The 21,526-nt window shown below is 30.8% G+C and overlaps 1 protein-coding gene across 1 annotated transcript; it reads right to left on the reverse strand.

Annotated features, from left to right (window-relative positions):
- Nucleotides 1–289: 289 nt before the first annotated feature.
- LOC139509590 (E3 ubiquitin-protein ligase UBR2-like) lies at nt 290–20,243 on the reverse strand (the record flags this gene model as incomplete). Its single annotated transcript, XM_071296202.1, has 19 exons — nt 290–488; nt 2,119–2,256; nt 2,713–2,821; nt 3,401–3,534; nt 4,011–4,086; nt 4,730–4,960; nt 5,522–5,674; nt 6,285–6,372; nt 6,709–6,769; nt 7,476–7,587; nt 12,133–12,233; nt 12,664–12,831; nt 13,230–13,370; nt 13,590–13,742; nt 14,213–14,460; nt 14,892–14,989; nt 16,181–16,274; nt 16,856–17,010; nt 20,195–20,243. Coding segments are annotated over 19 exons (2,508 nt in total), but the record flags the coding sequence as incomplete, so codon positions are not given.
- Nucleotides 20,244–21,526: the final 1,283 nt, after the last annotated feature.

The following is a 21,526-nucleotide window of genomic DNA, read 5'->3' on the forward strand; positions in this document are numbered from 1 at the left end:
ATGAAAAGAAAATTGTTTGTATATAAATAATGTATACAATATATGTATGAAATATTAAAAAAATCATGAATTACCCTTCTTGAGTTTCCTACTACTAACCTATATTTTGTGGCAGTTAATCCAAGTAGGTTGCAGTAACATTAACAGTACCAATTTTTCGGCACCAGATGCGCATTTCAAAACTTGAGGCCAAAATATTTGCAATATGATCAGTTTTGATCTCAGCGACTTATGATTTCCTTTATGACAATTACAGGAAAATGATTATTTTCTGCAATCACAGAAAATCTCAATTTGTTTTTAAGGTAGTTACATACCTGAGAAATATTCCTACTCCAGCCCCACATTTGTAAGAGTGTTCAGTAGCAGCACCAACTTTAACACCATCAAGTTCTGTCTGGCAACAATAACTCTGAGAACACAGCATCTGTCCACAAACCAAACACATAGTAGGGGCTCTTGTGTCATCACCATTTGATTTGGGGCATCTATCAAAAGAATAGGTAAAACAAAATTTAAAACTTTTAAGTTTTTTACTCTTTAAAAGATCAATGCCATACAATAGTTGAAGATATGTGAAATACTTCAATATTCGATAAAATACACAATATAAGTATAATATTCATAGGGTATTCATTTTGGAGGATGCATTGATTAATTTACTACCAAAAAAAAACCACATCTTGAGTTTATTTGTATTCAGTGAAGCCAAAAAATATGTTATGAATGTCCTGTAGACCAACACTTGTATTCAGTGAAGCCAAAAAATTTGTTATGAATGTCCTGTAGACCAACACTTGTATTCAGTGAAGCCAAAAAATATGTTATGAATATCCTGTAGACCAACACTTTTCTATTGAATCAATGTGAACACATATTTGTTGTTAATTCAATTTTAAGAACCAACATTTTTTTTATATCTACTATTTCTTTTGCAGATATTAAATTTGGAAGTTGCTTATCATTCTTAAAAAAACTGTTACAGCTTTTACATTAATGCTAGCAAGACAAATCTTTGTTTGGCTTGCTTTCTTTGTTTGTATCAATGTTTGCTCAAGCATGGCAATTAAGATAGGCGGGGTTTCAGCTTGTATACATCATACTTAAATTTTATTGGACTTATGTTTGAGGTTAAGGACACTAAATTTTAAAACATCACATGACAAATATTCTCACATGTTTCCTTACCTGTAAATATACAATACAGTCAGGATTCTACTTCGTCAAAATTATCTCCCCATTACGGCAGTTCATTTTCACAATTTTTTCGAAGATATGCATTTTCATCATCCAACTTAAAGATTGTCGTCAAATACTTTTAGTAAAATAGCTATTCGAACACACCTACTCTGATTTTGTGATTCATTGGATAGGTATTTCACTTGACCCCTACATTTCATCTTTTAGTATTGTGATTTTTTTATGTTATAAAGTCAACCTGTAGCTTTGCTATATAAAAATTATAGAATCTGAAGCGAGATGATGTATCAAATACTCTTCCTTTGCACGTTTTCAAGACAAAATATTCATCTCAAACACACCCTAACATAAAAAAAGGTGCACTTGATTTTCTCTTTTCGATACAATTGTTACCCATTTATGGAATTTTTTCTTGAGTTACATAAATGAAAGGGCAGACACGGAAACAACTGAACTAATAGATTGATATGTTATAAAAAAAAAAACAATATTAAGTTTATATTTTTCTTTCAAAGACCAATTATTGTATTTTTACAGGTGAGGAAACATGTGAGAATATTTGTCATGTGATGTTTTAAAATTAAGTGTCCTAAACCTCCAACGTAACGTCCAATAACATTTAAGTATGATGTATACAAGCTTAAGCCCCGCCTATCTTAATTGCCATGCTTGAGCAAACATTGATACACACAAAGCAAGCAAGCCAAACAAAGATTTGTCTTGCTAGCATTAATGTAAAAGCTGTAATTCTTTTAAAATACAAATGTAGGTATTTTATGTACAATTTAACAATTTGGTGGGAAAGTCAAGTTCTTAATTCTTCATTCATTGTACATGTTGAATAAAGTCAATTTAAACCTATATCTAATCATTAAAAAATGTATAACCATATACAGTAGATCATGTAAAAGCACTCACGTAAATGTAGAATCTCTGTTTATAAGCTCGCTGTAATCTTCAGGTAAGGGAACAAGTCTATTGATAGGTAAAGGATATGTAATAATTTTATCACTACTGGCTGAGAACCGGTCCCTTAAAGTACTGTTACTGCACCATCTGTAATATAATTAAAACAAGACATATTTTTAGCTAATGCTCACAAATTATATCCTTGCTCAATGTTGTCAACTCTATTTTGCAGTAAATATATTAACAATCAAATTTTGCAATTGGTGCCTAAAATTAGGAAGCTATGACATTAATTTTCTATATTTGCATGACATTACTAGTTTTGGCAAACAGGAAGTAGATTATCACAGGAACTGAAAACACATCTCACAGAATGGAATAACCATATGAAGAATTGTGCCATATATCAAGAGACTCGTTTGTAGTTGCAAAGCAAAATATTATCATAACTTTTTACTTTCTATTCAAAACTTAAGTATACTTGTAATTTTCTTTTGCAATATTACAATGTAAAATTATAATAACCTTCTTTTTTTTCATGCATAATGCTTTCAACAGCCATTACAAATTCTTAATTCACCAAATGCATGGTTTTAAAATTACCTCATGACTAGAGTCTGAATTATGTCCCCTTGTGTTTCAAACAAGCTGGAGAGAGGTGAGGAAATAGCTAAATATCTACAAATGGGCTCAAACTGATCACAGCCTGCTTCTGAAAATAAAAAAAAAATATACTAAGTTGAATATACATAAGAAACTAGATGCTCATAAGAGCACCAGTTGCTCACCTGGCATAGAATATCCCATTATGATCGCTTTTTGGAAGCAACTTTTTGGGCTTTTAAAAAATTAATTGGTATTGTCTTTTGTGGGGAAACTTCAAAATCTGGAATAAAACAAAATGGTGTTTTGAAACTATTTTTGTGAATTCATAACAAGGGATACAAAATTTGTGTGTCACACCTCAATCCTGTAAGTTTGCAGGCATATAATCCTGTTATATAGTGACAGTGATGGTGGATACTTTGTTGAAATTCAATGTTATTGAGTGACATGTAATTTCAGCAAAGGATCTATTTCACCCATATTTAAATACCCTGTTACTTTTGAAATGACACAGCTGATGATAGAAAAATCTCAAGTGAGTAAACTAACTCCCCAATGTGAATAGGAAATATGATATGTTAATTATCAGGTACAACATTGAACTTATCATATTGAAGAGGGTAGTAAGTAACATGTACTCAAAGTATAAGAGTTTAAAAAAATAATATTGATAGATGATAAATACCCTGAAGTATATTTGGCACTGGTATACTGGTAATGTGATGATAGAGAATGGCAGCACATCTCAGGAAAGGCAGACACGCCTCTTTAACCATCTGTGTTACCTGCCATGGCTGAGGACTAGTCTGGCTTTGGATTCTGTCAAAGAGAAAAAATAAAAATTTCATCAATTTTTGAACATCAATCCATTACCTTTCCTCCATAAATAATTGAACAACAACTAAACATTGAAACCAGAAAAATTCAGTTACTAGGTTTTCCCTAGTGGTAGAAAGGATCAAATAAAAATTCTGATATGACTAACGCCTTGGTATTAAGATATTGACAAATATAATGCCTACCAATGTTAAAATCAGCATAGAGCATGGCATGAGAGAATTATTTCTTAAGCACTTTGAAAATAAATGATATACAAAATTTCGTTATCAAAACTAAAATTATTCATTATAAACCCCATACCAATCTACAAGTCAAAGAACAGTGTTAAATGATTCTAGAAGAGTTTTTTACAAATTTGAAATCTAAATTTTTAGTTTCTATTGAGAAAGGTAACATTGATTAAATATCCTCTCCATTAAAAATCCCTATATGTTTGATAACAGTATTATTCCTACCCAGCCAACTGCCTAACATTGGTGTATATTTCCAGCATTTTCTGATCATCAGAATCTGTTTCCACTTCCATTGCACCTATAAAATAAAATAAATAAATACTTTGGTTCTCTCAATGGCAATGCACAACTTAACAATTTACAGTCTGATCTATCATTTAAGCAAAAAGTTTAAATCAGATAATTTTTAACATGACTAATCCATGATAATCAAAATGATGGGTGACCTTGATTTTCAGGTTCGATTTTTTTTTTAACACCACTTTTAACAACCTCTTTTGTGCTATTTCGTGGCAGCCAATTTTATTGGTGGAGGAAGCCAGAGTGCCCAGAGAAAGACCACTGAAATTTGATAGGAAAATTTTCAGGTTGATATTAGTAAAGCAAGCCATTAGCAAGTTTTTATAAAGATTTGCTTCCCATGTGGTTATTCTGTAAATTTCTTTGATAGAAGTGAAAAACAGCATGTTTGGTAAGTATCAACTTTTCCACTACCATGGAACTAGTTAATAAGGAAAGAAATATTAGAAAGTGAAAGAAAGAAACTATGTCAATAATCTTAACAGTAAAATCCACTTACTTTGAGAAGAAATATCACAGACAAGCATTATCTGCACTACTATTCTACATTCTACTATCCTCAAATAGTCAATAAGGGAAGAAATATTAGAAATTGAAAGAATTATACTATATTCATAATCTTAACAGTAAAATACACTTACTTTGAGAAGAAATATCACAGACAAGCATTATCTGCACTAAATGAGCTGTAAACACAAGCTCTAAAGCATGATGATTGTTAATTCCTCCAGTGGGAATGATTGACAAAGGTGACCGTTGACCTTCAACATGGAGTGAAGGAAGAGTCATTGTCAATAAAGTCAGATAATGAAATAAGTCCACATCGAGTATGCACATGTTTTCATTGGCTTGTGTAGAATCCATAATCAAAACTGAAAGAAGAAAGAACCTAACACTAATTAATTTTTACTAAGATGCTAATGAGTGTAAAAAATCTTTTGGGGTTAAGCTTTTTTTTATATATATATTTACATGTATTTTGGCCAAAACTATGCAAAAATCGGCAATATTATCCTTTTATTAGGTCAATAGTGTAAATTTTGACATTTTTCTGCCGTAGTGACCAACTATCTGTTTCCTGAATGTCAAACAGTGTAGATTGAAACTAGATTAACAGATAATCTGTAAAAGTAGTTGGCAATAACAGTTTTTCAATTTTCAGACCATGCGTCTCTGAAAAATTCCTACATTTTGTTCTTCCTGTTTCCTAAATATATCTGTATTCTATTCTACATTTTTTATATCATCTGCTTATATTTGGCGAATAAAATACTTTACAATAAGATGTTTTATTTGAATCTTATCTTGTAATTTGAAGACTTAAAATTTGAATTGTTTTGTTGTGATTATTTAATGACCTTTTAATCTTGCATTTACTTGTGCATAATACATTAACCTGAATAAAATTATGGAAAAAATAATTAAAAACTTACATGACAGTACTTTGAGACAATGTTGTTTGACCAAGTCTGAATTCATCACCTGACCACATACAGCAGCAAATCTTACTAATGAACCCATACAATCAGACTGTCGGGAGGACAATGATCCAAACAATGGTTTCTGGTCATGTCTCAAAATTTGTTCTGAAATACAAGTTCATTAAATTGAGAATTTTATTTTTTGTATCAATTCTTTATATCAACTATTAGTAAAATGATCCACAGGGCACAGCTTGATATGACCACAGAGATTGAACCCTAAACAGTTAGGTGTCGTTAAGTACAAACACAACATTTAAGCTTGATACAGCTTTGAATTTTGATTGTGGTCAAATATTTGACACAGCATAAGTTTCATAAACAGAATGAATGTATTCCAAGAACTTTAAAAAAATGAAATTGGACATTTTCCTATTATGGTCCAATATTCAAAATCTAAATACATGGTTAGATTCAGCATCAAAAGAATCCAAGAATTCATTTTTTTTTAAAATCAATCAAATTTTAATTTCAGACCCTTTGGACCTCAATGTTAACCAACTTAAAAATTTGACAAAAATTTGAAAATATAAATACATGGTTGGATTCGGCATATCAAAGAACCTCATAAGATCAAGACATTGAATTAAACCTGTTGAAATTAGTTCTGATTCCTGCTGGGCCATTAGGCCCCATTATATTTCCTTGACAGTTGAAAGTATTTTAATGTAATAGAAAAAGTTATCACAAAAAAAAACAAAGAATAAGTACTAACCAATGGACTGAATGGTAAAGGCACAAGTATTCCAAGCCATGATTGGAACTCTAGGGTTGGTTTCATCTGGTTCTACTCCTAATCCAAACTGTAATATATTTCAAAATTTAAAATTGTAATCAACATTCTTCAGACTAATAAATAAAATCTCGACTGTTTAAAAGTCATACACAATGACATTTAGATGTTGACACTAAAAATACATGTATGTATATTAAAAAAATATTTAAACACAAAATGCACCTAAAAAGGTTACATGCAACTACAAAGGATCAGAAAAAAATAGAAAACCAACATTACCGGTACTTTTATTGTTTGCTAACAATATCTTAAAGATTATAAATTTGAAGAAAATGTAAAAGAGCTAATAATGAAGACACATAATTATACCAAATCAAGATACAAGAAATGCACCATTACTTACAGAATAAGAATCTGAAGCAAACTTCTTAATCATGTCCTTCATGCTGTCAGAGAACTGTTCACTGAAAAATATACAAAAGTGTCACTTAGTGAAAAATTATATAGTGAAAAATATACATAAGCGTCATTTAGTGAAAAATTATATACTGAAAAATATACATAAGTGTCATTTAGTGAAAAATTATATACTGAAAAATATACAGTAGCAGTAATCATGGTGGCGAAGTTGCTTTATTCCTTTAAACATTATTATTATGTAAAGTTTTTGAGAGGTTCAAATTACAATCACATAACTTTGGTAATTGTACAGTTTCCCTATTTCCAAAAAAAATTGCATCTTACGGTGTCAGCAGTATTGTAACACTCACAGCAACCCCACATTTCATCAGTCAAGTGAATACTGGCAGTTGCCAGCATTAGTTTAAAATTCATTGTAACTGGACTATATGCCACTTTTTCTCAAACTGTTGATGTATGATAATTATCACATTCCTGCTGGCTAACCTATTTTATCGTATTCCATATATATTGAAAAACAAGTACAGCCATCTTATTCCATGGACATTCAGAATTGTCAACTTGTGTAGCTTGTTTTCCAATAGAGAACCTGAAATATTCTTCATACCTTCCTGATAAAAAGGAAACCTGAAACCTGTTCCAATTTCATATCACAACTTCCAGTGAACTTTAATACACACTATATGTTAAAGTTGTTTTATTAATACTATGGTATTCTGTAACAAAAGAAGAATACAGAATTTTCTTTACCTTCCATCCTCAGAGACATAGTCCCACAACAACTGGAAATTTCTTGCTACACTTTCAGCTAGCATCCTTGTAACCACTGGTAATGGACATGGTTTGAACAACAAGGAATCTTCTAAATAAAAAAAGAAAAGAAACTCTCTTTCATCTTTTATCATTTTTGTTTGAATATAATGGTTTTTTTTTCATAATAAACCACTAGGAAGCATTTAAACATTTGTACCGGTTTATGTAATATTTCTAGGTTATTATTCTCTAATACTTTCTCACCCCATTCTGCAATATGTTTGGACTTAAAGACAAATCCCTCTATTGTTTATGCGCATATACAAGCGCAACAGTACTATGCCGTCAGCGGTTTATGACGTCGCGGTTTCCGCGAACTGGAAACGTTTATTAGAGTTATTCCACTTTGAGCCGATGGAGAGAGTGACAATCGTTTTGATAGGTTAATTTTCCGAGAAAAAAAATGAAAATTGTTTTTATATAATAAACATGTTCCAGAATTGGATAAAATATGAGAATGAAAAGAGAGTCAACTATACAGCAATCTAACAACAACAAATACACAAAAATGACTGCAAAGAAACAATACAGAATCTGGATTCTCGACAGAAAGATGAGCCAATCAAATTATAATATAATACTTTTTTCCTTAATTTTCTATATGTATAGACTTTCGTAGGTTCTTAATTATATCGATATTTTACAAATCATTAAGAAAGTACGAAAATCATCAATCATTCTGGACATGTCCTCAAAATTCAATGTATCTTTAGCAATAGGTACATAACGTGCCTATATATGGATATGGCAAATTGCACTGAAGTATTTTGAATGTGTACGGCACTTACATTTTTACATGAATATAATAATTAGATTTCTGATAAACACCAACAAAACAGTAACCTAACGACGTATACATGTAAAACAAAGTACATCTAGAGAAGTTAACATAAAAGCTTCTAACATTCTAGGTTTTTTATATGACCATTCCGAGTTTGTTCCGATTTACCAAATTTGATATTTATCTGCAAGGTGCGCAATTTTTGTATGAAAAAAACATAATCGTGTCTGTGTTAAAAAGTTGTCGGAATGAAGAATTACAGAGGAATGCATATGGAAAAAAATCAATTAAAAGGAGATTTGAGAAAAGAGGTCGGACTAGGTTTTATCCATACTCCTCAGTATGACATCTGTATGAGTATACTTAGACTGAGTTTCTAGCAACATTACGGAATATTTCGACATTCATTGATGCCTAAGGATGAATGATTAAAACAGATATGATGTTAATAAGACCCCGTTAAAGGGGCACTAGCTGTCAAATTCATTGTAACCGATTTGACTCAAATTCTCATATTTGGTTTATAACAATGTAAAACATTTATCCAAACTATCAAAAGTCTAAAATAAACAGTTTACAGAGCATGGGGTAGATAATATATAGGTTCGTTTCGTGTGTATTTTAGTCCAGACGCCATCTAATTAACTATCGATTTGACCTCAGATGACCATATAAGCGATGTAAACAAAAATAAAGATACGAATAGATTAAACCAACACGTGCAATTGCATTTTTATAGGTCTGTTTGATTTTATTTTATAAATTAAAAATAGATGTTTCTCATTGTTTTTAACCATAGAAGAATGATTTTATGTGCATCGAATTAGTAATCAAATGATTTACCGTAGTTTCACTTTCATTGTTGACATTCTTTTTCTTTAAATAACCAGTACACGTACAATGCATGCGTTGTCAATCTCTAGCTAGGGGTTAACTTGAAGTTCACATGAATACCGGTTAGAATGATGATGACGTTTTCACTTGCAAGTGAATCAGTCAAAAATTATGTTTAATCGCTTATTTCAACAAAATTAAAGGAAATTGATTGCTAAAAGCAAATTATTATTTCATTATTCCAATTTGATTAATGATTGATCTAAAAAAAAATCATACTTTATTTTTTTATATATATCGTAGCTAGTGCCCCTTTAACACTTGCACGGAATTGAAATAAAATCTATCTCTGAAGAGCATCTCTCGTTTTCGATCTTTTAAGCACTTGTGCGTTTACATTTAGTATACATTGCATATCTAAAATAATCGGTCTAACCATTTCGATAACAAAAAATCGTAGAAAATTGAATAAGGAAATATTTGGTTCATGAAATAATTATATATATGCTTCTGCATTTATTAATTTTATTTTTGATTAACATGTCACAAGTAATCATAAACAAAGAATTGTCAGAAAAAAATTACGTATAACGGAAGATGAGTAATTTACAGAAAATAAAAAATAATAATGAATAAATACAATTGAAAAGATATTTTTTAAAAGGTCCACCGAATACCACAAGTATAGTAAGCGAATATGGAACGAATAAGTAACAGGGCATCAGTTGAGCACTGAAACGAGTATTTACGCCTTAGTATAGGGTTATTTTACCTCTTAGAACCAATATATAGCATCAGAGGCAAGAAAAAAAAATGGAAAAGATTTGTTTAAAAAGGTGTTACCTTTAACAAACATATTGTAAGCGAATAAGTAGCAGGTCATGGATCTAGCGCTAAAACTGGTACATACACGGTAATAGGTATGTTTCACTTTTAAGAACCCATACCTAACACCAGAGACAAGAAAACAATTGAAAAGATTTGTTTCGTAATAGGTGCAACGTATTTCAACGTATAAGCAAATAAGGAATGAATAAGTAATGGTATCAGCCGAGCGCTGAAACGGGTCCTGTCTCAACTCAGGAGTCGGTAATTAAGGGGTTGTTGTTTGTAAAAGAACTACATCTATTAGTTTTTCATTAATTTTGTTTTGTTATTTTCTAGTTTGAATTGAGTTACATTTGTCCTTTCGGGACCTTTTGTAGTTGTTTATGCGGTATGGGATTTGCTCAATGTTGTAGACCGTACTTTGACCCATAGTTAATAATTTCCTGTGTCAATTGGTCATTTGTGGAGAATTGTGTTATTTGCAATCATACCACATCTTCTTTTTTTTATTTATATATTTTCAGAAGAATGACGCAAAAAACGTCGAATATATTTATTTGGTTTTTATTATCTCTATGGCACGTTCGATCCTGTCAAATCATTTGAGAATAAACACTGAAATCAGCTTTTTTTAAAGAACATTTTTAAACTGACCATGCGCAGATTTATTTTCATATCTACATAAAACACTTGGAATTTTATATCGATTGATTGATTGAAAAGTCGATCGAGATGTATATAAAACGTTTTCACTTGAAGAAAAATCGGTCTTTTAAAACTACATCTGGAGATGGAATGTTTACGTCCGATTGAAGATCAATCTTTCTCATTTTTGCAATACTAAAGATCGGCGATCTCAGAAATGATCGATCTTTATTGTTAGTGGAAACGGAGTCTTATATTTCTAATGATTTTAAGTAATTATCATCTAAATAAAAAGGAACAACATTCTTAAACGAAATCAAAATTCATGATATATACCTGAAGCTAAATTCTGTCTTGTCTTTCAGATATTATACTTTGATTGAACAATGATATTATATAAAAATGTCTTCACTATTTTGAAAAGAATTTCTGTTAAACACATAAGCACTATGAATAACCTGAAATGAAATGTTCATAGAAGCATTCGTGTGTACATTTGTACAACGCATTGTTTTCCAACCACCGCATTTATATTACGTGTCTGTGATTATATACTGACTTAAAACTAAGTACTATCATGTGTAGATTAATGTGAATTTGTCGTAGTTTAAAACAAACAAACAACAAATCAGCAAATAACGAGAACTGGGTTGTCCCTAATTTGTAAGAATATAGCCTAAACCGGCCGAACGTCTTTCGACGTTGTTTTTAGAATTGGCGCAATATGTTCCCGCCAATTCAAATTGTTACCACCGTTTTTAGAAAAATCTCTTTTTCCATTACGGTGACCCCATCTTTTTATTTCCTTATTTTGTTTAGATATAAACAACGCATATTCTATTGAAGACTCATGGAGAAATTATTGGTCAATTTTTTTTAAACTTAATTTTTTTATAGGTATTTCACAATAAAAAAAGGCGGGAAAACTATTGTAGCAACTTATCATTATTATTTTCCACTCAGAAAATGGTGATATTATTAAAATAGTTTGTATTAACAACTAGGTTAACAGAACAGACAAGTTTTTATTGGATACAGACTTTTAAAAAAATATTACACTGCTATTGAGTAGAAGTCCCAATTTCCAAATTCCGTGAAAAAGATGGCGTTTTAAATCGAAAACGAGGTCGGTGACCCCATTTTTTTATTTACTTATTTTAAAGCTTTTACCTAGCCTAAAGTAAAAATAAAATATAAAGAAGATGTTATTGGTAGATCTGAATAGAAGGATTTGTCTTTAACACTAAACATATTCTAATTCTTATTCTTGGATCAATCATTATATATACACCAAGTACTCTTTTCATTTTCTTTAACACTATACCATTCTAGAATAGTTTTTGGAGGAATACCAATCCAATCAATTTCAGTTAACATGCTAAACAAAGTCTAAAATAAATTCATTTGGTGGACTTTTATTTTTTTCATTGTTTTTATTAAACTTAATCCTATCTGTTTACTATTTAGGAAAGTATTATGTAAACCCATTAATCCAGTCCTATTTACCTTGATCTTCATTTTCTTTAGCTTTCTCTATACTATGCTGAACAGTTTTCTGAAGACCATCAATCCAATCATTAAAAGTTATATAAATACTTTTTTGATCACTGAAACAAATATAAACTTTGTATAGTTTATTCATAGGCTACAATGTCAAGACTTAAAAAAAAGATAATGATGTAGAGATTTATACATGTAATAAGGTTTATAAAAAAATTATTTTTTTCCATGCTTGTAAGTGTCTTTCATCTGTCATGCTAAATATTGAATTCAATGAAAAGTTAATTTAAAAAAACAAGTCATTCTGTACCACTGTATATAATTGTCTGTTACAAGACTGATAATATGTGGTTAATAGATTACTATAAAAAAAAATATTCACTATCATACTTTACATTAAACAAAAGTTTTTAGGTCTTTAAAACGATTTGTTCATATGACATATTGTTTGTTAATGACACTTTTTAATATTATGATGTTTGTACATCCAGAGCTTTTCACATATTGCATTTATGCATAATAATTGACTAGACCTACCTTTCTTTGCAAAGACTAGACAGAACAGGAACAATAGGTATCACAGTATTGCTTATACATTCACACAGCGGACACAGGAACTCGCTGTTATCTACATTATAACTTAGGCTAGGTCTAAATCTAAATGGTCTACCACGTCTCTCCTTAGCCAGTAATGCATCAAAAAACCTAAAATAGAAGGAAATTATTAACAATCACAGTAATCTATCTGAAAATTATATGAACATTTAAATACTTTATTTAATTCTGTCACAAACCCTTGTTTTAAATAGCATTTATTCAATGGAATATAAAGGGAATGGATACATATGACCTTGATGCATAAAACATGAAAATGCACAAAAATGCAATTCTTAACAAATGCTTTCAAATCACAATGTTTAGATCCAATGTGGTATCTATAAGTAAATACAAAATGTGTCTGTGAATATACTATTTTTTTTTGTCCCTTTAATAAATCAACTAAATCACACTTCAGAAATTTAGGAAGTTGAATCCCTATCCTGGGCAGCCAAACACTTGTTTATTTAGCCTGGAATAATGAGCACTGATATCATCTTTCTTACCTTTGCCAGCAGTCTGCATGCATAACATGACCACATGAACTAGTATGTACATCAGTGTTGAGGTCAGCTGACATAAATGTTGGATCATATTTGTCCCCATTTAACACTACTTTACTACGATTTTGTGATAGCACTGTAGACCTGTAACAGAAAATATAAGTCATCATTACATCTGAATAATGAACAAAGTGAAGAATCAAGATAAGGCTTTGCTCCTGAACAACAGCAACCTTATAAATTGTCCAATTAAAATCTTTAAATTGCATTATACTCCTGAAGCAATTCCTATTTTGAAAATTCCAGCTTATTGTGTTATATTCTAAGCTTCCACACATTTGCATTTAGAAAATTCCAGCTTACCTTTGGATGTAAGCAGCTAAAACCATAGCCCTGGAATTATGTCGGACATCTTGTTCTTCTTGACACAGGATACATGTAGCATGTTGACAACCTACATATCCTACTGATGTCTGGTTTCTACCAAGGGCTACAGGAAACCTACTGTCAGATATACTGAAATATACAAAGTCAAAACATGTAATAAGAAAGTAAAACCATTTACTTTTTTAGAAAATCTCTATTAAGATAATTTTGATAAAAAAGAACAAAGGTTGAATAAAATATTGTTCCTCAAACCCCCTTCCCTACTTCATAGTAGGTTGTAAGAGCTTTCTTAAGGTCATTGTTATTGTCAACTGTACATTTGTACTGACTCTAAATAAAATGAACTTACTTACTACGACTATCATCTCCGATACTAGGTGAATCTTTTATGCAGACATTTGTCATTTCTGGGGCTTTTATAAGTGACTATGCGGCATGGGTTTTACTCATTGTTGAAGGCTGTACACGGACCTATAGTTGTTAATTTCTAAAATTAATAATTCAATCTCTTGTGGAGAGTTGTCTCATTGGCAATCATACCACATCTTCTAATATCAATCATATAGAAAAAGAAATGTAATCTAAAAGAGTATAATTACCTGACATCCATATCCGATGGAGTTTTTGCCAATTCAGCATCAGTACTTTCAAACAGATCTGCATTATCTTGGATAAAATTTTTCTGCATTTTTGAAATCTTTGCCATTATTTTTTCTCTTCTTTTAGCAGCTATTTCTGCCTTTTGTCTTTTGGCTAATTCTATTTCTTGTCTAGTACTGGCTGACAATTCATCCAATGCACTAGCAGTCACATTAGAATTAGTCATCTGTCGTATCTCCATGAATTGCTGTAAGATAAATCATTACATGCAGATTTTAAACGATCAATACTACTTACCAGAAACATAATTTGGTTTTTCTGCAAGTTTTTTTCAATCAAGGCTTCCAAATTACAAATAGAAATTTCAAATGTTAAAAGAACATAAATTTTCTTTTAATTCCAAAGTGTAATTTCCAAATATACAATTATTGTTTGGGAAAGTCTTTTTAAATATGTCAAAGCTTTCTCCTCAGAAGTGAAACTTGGGTATTCTAGCACAGGTCGATTTTACATTTCTAGTTTTTTTCAAATATGTATATTGTTTGGTCTAAGTGATACTTGGAATTTAATGATATTTCTAGATTTTTAACAGTAAAATGTTTGGTCTACCTGATACATGGAAGTTAATGATGTAACAAACTACAACTCTTTTCAATAAATTCTCCATATCAAACTTACCTTAACAACCCACGTCAATAAATTGTCTGTTGAATCATGGGATATATTACGATGATCAGCAACAAGTGATTCTAACAAGGTTAAAATATTTCTGTCATCTGTCAAATAATAAACATAATAATATTAAAAGTAAACCCAAAACTATTTGAAAAACAAGTATGAAAATTTCAATTCACTGCATTTATTGAAGGGGGATTGAATAACTTAATTCCAAATGTAAACATAAAAGTTAGAGGCTGAATCACAGTTTTTATTTTGTTTATCTCAAAGAATGTTATCAATATACACATACTTTCAATATTTGAGATGCAGAATGTGTTTATCTCAAAGAATGTTATCAATATACACATACTTTCAATATTTGAGATGCAGAATGTGTTTATCTCAAAGAATGTTATCAATATACACATACTTTCAATATTTGAGATGCAGAATGTGTTTATCTCAAAGAATGTTATCAATATACACATACTTTCAATATTTGAGATGCAGAATGTGTTTATCTCAAAGAATGTTATCAATATACACATACTTTCAATATTTGAGATGCAGAATGTGTTTACCTATCAGATTTCATTTTGTTCCATTAGATTTGTTGAAAATCTGAAGACATCCCATAAATCGTCAAGTTCAGAAGACTTTCTATCAATTATTTGAGTGAAACTCTGGCATTTTTTGGCCCCCTGCACACCTAGATTGACACATTTGAATCGAAATTTCATTGTTACATTGCTTAAACAATTGAAGCACTAAAAATTTTTAAATTAAAAAAATAATAAACCAATGAAACCTAACTGTTTTGCAAAGTTGAGAAATGTATGTGGATAAATTCATTACAATATCAGTATATTATATGTTAAGAATATAGAATTTGAGACTATATATTGAAATATTTTGCATGAAAAATAAGCTGAATTTAGTTACAGATAATTGATAACATGCAAAATAGCATTATTAAGCTATTAAAAGAAAATCTATGTGAAAACTTACAATTGCTGCTCAAATATAAAAGTTTTTGATAATTGGAAATATATTGTATTATAGAGATGAGTTTGACGTCTGTAGAAACATATATTATGAAGATTCAGTGAAAATTTAAGAGTCTCCCTAATAATGAAATATAATTTCATAGCTTGTATTTGTATACCTATTTATATAGACATATTAGTTTGCTATACAGCTGTATCCTTCATAGGAAAATAAAGAAAATTTCAATCTTAAAACTTAAGATATGTTCATTTTATTGGAGAGCAGACCAGATTGGCTAAAGTATTACTTTCAAAGGTTACCTTTCAATGCTCTGGCAAGGAAGTCAAAGTTATGGTTTCCTTCCAGTGTTGCTCTCCTCTGCTCATGCAAGGCAAGTCCTATTAAATGCAAAACCTGTAAAATATTGAAACAAAATTTAAACAGCTCTAAGCACATACTTCATTCAACAATTAACTTATGGCTGTTACATTAACACATATCTTACCCATGAAAGGCACTGTGAAAATAGGATAACTATCTATAGTGGCATCTTTAGAATTTCTCTTACATTTTCACTGCAAAACATAGTCTTTTAACACCTTATCATAGTTGAGATGTCAACATGCCTTCCCTGAGTCCCAAGTGTATTTTATTGGAAAGCCCTTACATGGGTACAATTGAAATATTTTAGTACATGTAGTAAGAATGACTGCAGAAACAAATTATGGTCAAACCTGGCAAATAAACCGTGTGATAAGCATTTCACTATCATAAGCTGGGATTTTTAACCTGTAGACTGTTAAAAAAAAAACAAGCAAGTGTTAATAATCAGTGACCTCACACTATTTTTACATTTATTACCTCAAACATGATTGTCCTAATGTCTGACCAACTTCAGTTAACTTTTTGAAATGTCTATTAAAGATTATTTACAACAGTTGAACCTTAACTTGAATTACAGGTATGATATGTTGACTTTCAAGTAAAATACTTACCCTATCAACCTGAGCTTCTGACCATGACCTTGACCTGACTGCCACCGTTCTTTGTAGAATGAGATGCATAATATGTACCATAATGTCACACTGCAGCAACCCAACAAGAGGCTCAAACATTGGTGTAACCTTTGGTGGTACTGGGGGTGGCAATGCTGTAATACATGAATTATAGTCAATGTACATACATTTACATGTAACTCTCTAACAAGTATATACTACAGTAATCAACCTTTGAGTGCACAAAGAGGGGGCAATGTTAAAAAAATAATATAAAAAAGCACAGCAACTTTTTTTTTTAAAGTGAACATTACAACAATGAAATCAAGTTTCCTTAGAAAGAAAAATCTTGTGAGAAAAATTACTAAGGGTTTCACAGAACCAAGTGTCTCGCCTACTTTTGCTATTAATTATAGACTCAAATATACTGTCTTTTGATTGTATGAAGCTTCTGTCCACATTTGGTAAAAATCCAGGATAGTTTATGAATCTAATAAATGTTTTAAAAACTTTAACTGCAGACTGTATGTAATGTTAACTGGAAGACAAGAGTGCACACGCTGAAATGTCTCGCCTTCTATACTAATCATTGATATTATGTTGATAGTCCTAAGTATAAAGCTAAGCTTTATTACAACTGTCACATAAACTTAACATTAACCAAGATAACTAAACAAAGACCAATGAACCTTGAAAAAGAGGTCCAGGTCAGATGAACCATGCCAGGCAGACAGGTACAGCTAACAATGCTTCTATTCAACATATATAGTTGACACATTACTTATAGTTTAAGAAAAATAGACAAAAACAAAAAAACTTAAACACTGTGCAATGAACCGTGAAAATGAGGTCACGGTTAAATAAAACCTGCTCGACTGACATAAAGATCATAAAATATTTCCATACACCAAATATAGTTGACCTATGGCATATAGCATTAGATAAAAAGACCAAAACTCAAAAACTTAACTTTGACCACTGAACCATGAAAATGAGGTCAAGGTCACATGACATCTGCCCACTAGACATGTACACTTAACAATCATTCCATACAACAAATATAGTAGACCTATTGCATATGGTATGAGAAAAACAGACCAAAACACAAAAATTTAACTATAACCACTGAACCATGAAAATGAGGTCAAGGTCAGATGACACCTGCCAGTTGGACATGTACACCTTACAGTCCTTCCATACACCGAATATACTAGCCCTATTGCTTATAGTATCTGAGATATGGACTTGACCACCAAAACTTAACCTTGTTCACTGATCCATGAAATGAGGTCGAGGTCAAGTGAAAACTGTCTGACAGACATGAGGACCTTGCAAGGTACGCACATATCAAATATAGTTATCCTATTACTTATAATAAGAGAGAATTCAACATTACAAAAAATTTGAACTTTTTTTTCAAGTGGTCACTGAACCATGAAAATGAGGTCAAGGACATTGGACATGTGACTGACGGAAACTTCGTAACCTGAAGCATCTATATACAAAGTATGAAGCATCCAGGTCTTCCACCTTCTAAAATATAAAGCTTTTAAGAAGTGAGCTAACGCCGCCGCCGTAGCCGCCGCCGCCGGATCACTATCCCTATGTCGAGCTTTCTGCAACAAAAGTTGCAGGCTCGACAAAAAACTAAGTCTATTTATAAGTAAAATACAAAACAGGTACAAAATTTTATCAAAGTTTCCTTCTAGATACTAGTTTTTGATCATAAACAAGCTTCTGTGCAAGTTTGGTACAAATCCAGGATAGTTTAAGAAAGTTATTAAAATTTTAAAAACTTTAACCAGAGAATGAATGTAATATTTCCTTGCAGAAAAACTAAGTTCATTTACAAGTAAAATACAGGGAAAAAATGGATTTTTTTTTTTTTTTAATTTTCTTTTAGATACTAACTTTTAATCGTAAACAAGCATCTGTGCAAGTTTGGAAGAAATCCAAGATAGTTTAAGAAAGTTATTACAGTGCTTATCCAGTGACCTTTGGGGTATCACAATAGCAATGGCCAAAACAGTTTACCAAATTGCAGTTAGATTTCTTCTCCAACTAACTGATCAACTGGTAAAATGTTTTAGCAGATTGCTCAAGTGAAATGTTGTTAGTATGAAGTGAGTGCTGTACAATCAAAAGTAATACTTACCATCCAGATCCAGTTAGTTGATATCTTTGTCATTTGTTTCAAACACAAAAATGACTTACTATAGTATGAGTCACTGAATAAGAAGGTCTAATTTTGACATGGAAACTTCTATCATAAATAGATTTTATAAATAAATAGTTCAAACCATTGTTTTGTAGATGTATATTTTATAGCTTTGTCTTCTAAGACAAAGTTATTGTGTAATTATGATTCGTATAATATTTTCTATACAAATTACTGATCTGCTGGCATTAAAGGGAAATAATTTTTATTGAGTTGTTGTACACTAAAAAATTAATCAATATACCTGGCTTCTGATTTTGCCTACAATTTTTTTCAAAATTTTAATCATCTTAAAAATAAATTTCATTGTTTCTTTTCAAAACAGAAGATAAAAGTTTAATAATCATAAAAGTAATGTTACAAACAAATTAAATGAGGAAAGTTGATATAAATTTGTCAGACAAAAATTGTGACAACATTTTGCTGATTTTCAGTAATGTAAATTATTTCCCTTTAATGGTAGCAGATAAGTAATTGCATTAGAAAAAAAAAATCCAAATTACAATAATGCACAAACTTGTTGTTGGAAAACAGAGCTATTAATTATAGACTTACAAAACAATGTTTTCAACTATTTATTTATAAAATCTATTTATGATAGAAGTTTCCATGTCAAAATTATACCTTCTTATTCAGTGACTCATATTATAGTAAGTCATTTTTGTGTTTGAAACAAATGACGAAGATATCAACTAACTGGATCTGGATGGTAAGTATTACTTTTGATTGTACAGCACTCACTTCATACTGACAACATTTCACTTGAGCAATCTGCTAAAATATTTTACCAGTTGATCAGTTAGTTGGAGAAGAAATCTAACTGCAATTTGGTAAACTGTTTTGGTCATTGCTATTGTGATACCCCAAAGGTCACTGGATAAGCACTGTAAAATTAACCACAGATTGAAGATTTGTGGACCACGCTGACAACGACAACGATGGAATGTAGGATCGCTATGTCTCACTTTTTCAACAAAAGTCGTAGTCTCGACAAAACCGTTATTGTAAGAATAGTAAAAAGTTTTGTTTTTGTTTCAAATTTTTTTGAAAAAGAATTGAAATTCCTGATTTGTCTACTCAGGTATCTCACTATAATAATATATTTCAGCACAAAAGCTTACCATGATCTTCTTTTGCATCTTTCTTCCTTTTCATTTGAGCTTCTTCAGACTGTAAGAAATAATAATAACCCTGAATATAAATCAGTATACTGTGAAAGTACATTATTTCGTGGGTATCAATTTTTGTGGTTTGAGCAACATTTACATGTTCGTGGGTTTTTAAAATTCACTGATTGTAGTTTTCTGAAAAAAACAAGTGAAACTGTGAGCTACTGCTCGCTGATGATACCCCCGCCACAAGTGGATAATTTTAATAGTGTAAAAACATGCAAGTGTTAGGTAAACAGGAAGTTATTGAGTGATGAATCTGAAAAGGCATCACAAGGTATAGCTGACTTGTATAAACCCTGAAACCAAATTTCAGAAATCTTTGTATTGTAGTTCCTGAGAAAAATGGGACAAAAATTTTCAACTTGGCTATCATGTGTAAAATCATACAAGTGTTCGGTAAAAAGGAATTTGTCGAGTGATGAATCTGAAAACGCATCACACAGTAAAGCAGACTAATATAAACCCTGAAACCAAATTTCAAAAATCATTGTATTGTAATTCCTGAGTAAATGCGACGAAAAATATTCATGGGGCGGACGTACTGACAGAAGGATGGATGGAAGGACAGACAGAGGTAAAACAGTATACCCCCCTTTTTTAAAGCAGGGGTATAATTATATTTAAAAAATTGAAACCATTAGAAACAGACTACAAATTTTCTGGATTAAAGGAAATTGACAATAGTGACCACACTAATTAACACAAAAGAAAGTGATCAACAGATTAAAGACCATAAAGGTGTTACAGTGCTTATCCAGTGACCTTTGGGGTATCGCAATAGCAATGGCCAAAACAGTTTACCAAATTGCAGTTAGATTTCTTCTCCAACTAACTGATCAACTGGTAAAATGTTTTAGCAGATTGCTCAAGTGAAATGTTGTTAGTATGAAGTGAGTGCTGTGAAATCAAAAGTAATACTTACCATCCAGATCCAGTTAGCTGATATCTTTGTCATTTGTTTCAAACAGAAAAATGACTTACTATAGTATGAGTCACTGAATAAGAAGGTCTAATTTTGACATGGAAACTTCTATCATAAATAGATTTTATAAATAAATAGTTCAAACCATTGTTTTGTAGATGTATATTTATAGCTTTGTCTTCTAAGACAAAGTTATTGTGTAATTATGATTCGTATAATATTTTCTATACAAATTACTGATCTGCTGGCATTAAAGGGAAATAATTTTTATTGAGTTATTGTACACTAAAAAATTAATCAATGATACCTGGCTTCTGATTTTGCCTACAATTTTTTTCAAAATTTTAATCATCTTAAAT

The sequence above is a fragment of the Mytilus edulis genome, unplaced genomic scaffold (assembly GCF_963676685.1).
Source record: "Mytilus edulis unplaced genomic scaffold, xbMytEdul2.2 SCAFFOLD_900, whole genome shotgun sequence".
Lineage (NCBI taxonomy): Eukaryota > Metazoa > Mollusca > Bivalvia > Mytilida > Mytilidae > Mytilus > Mytilus edulis.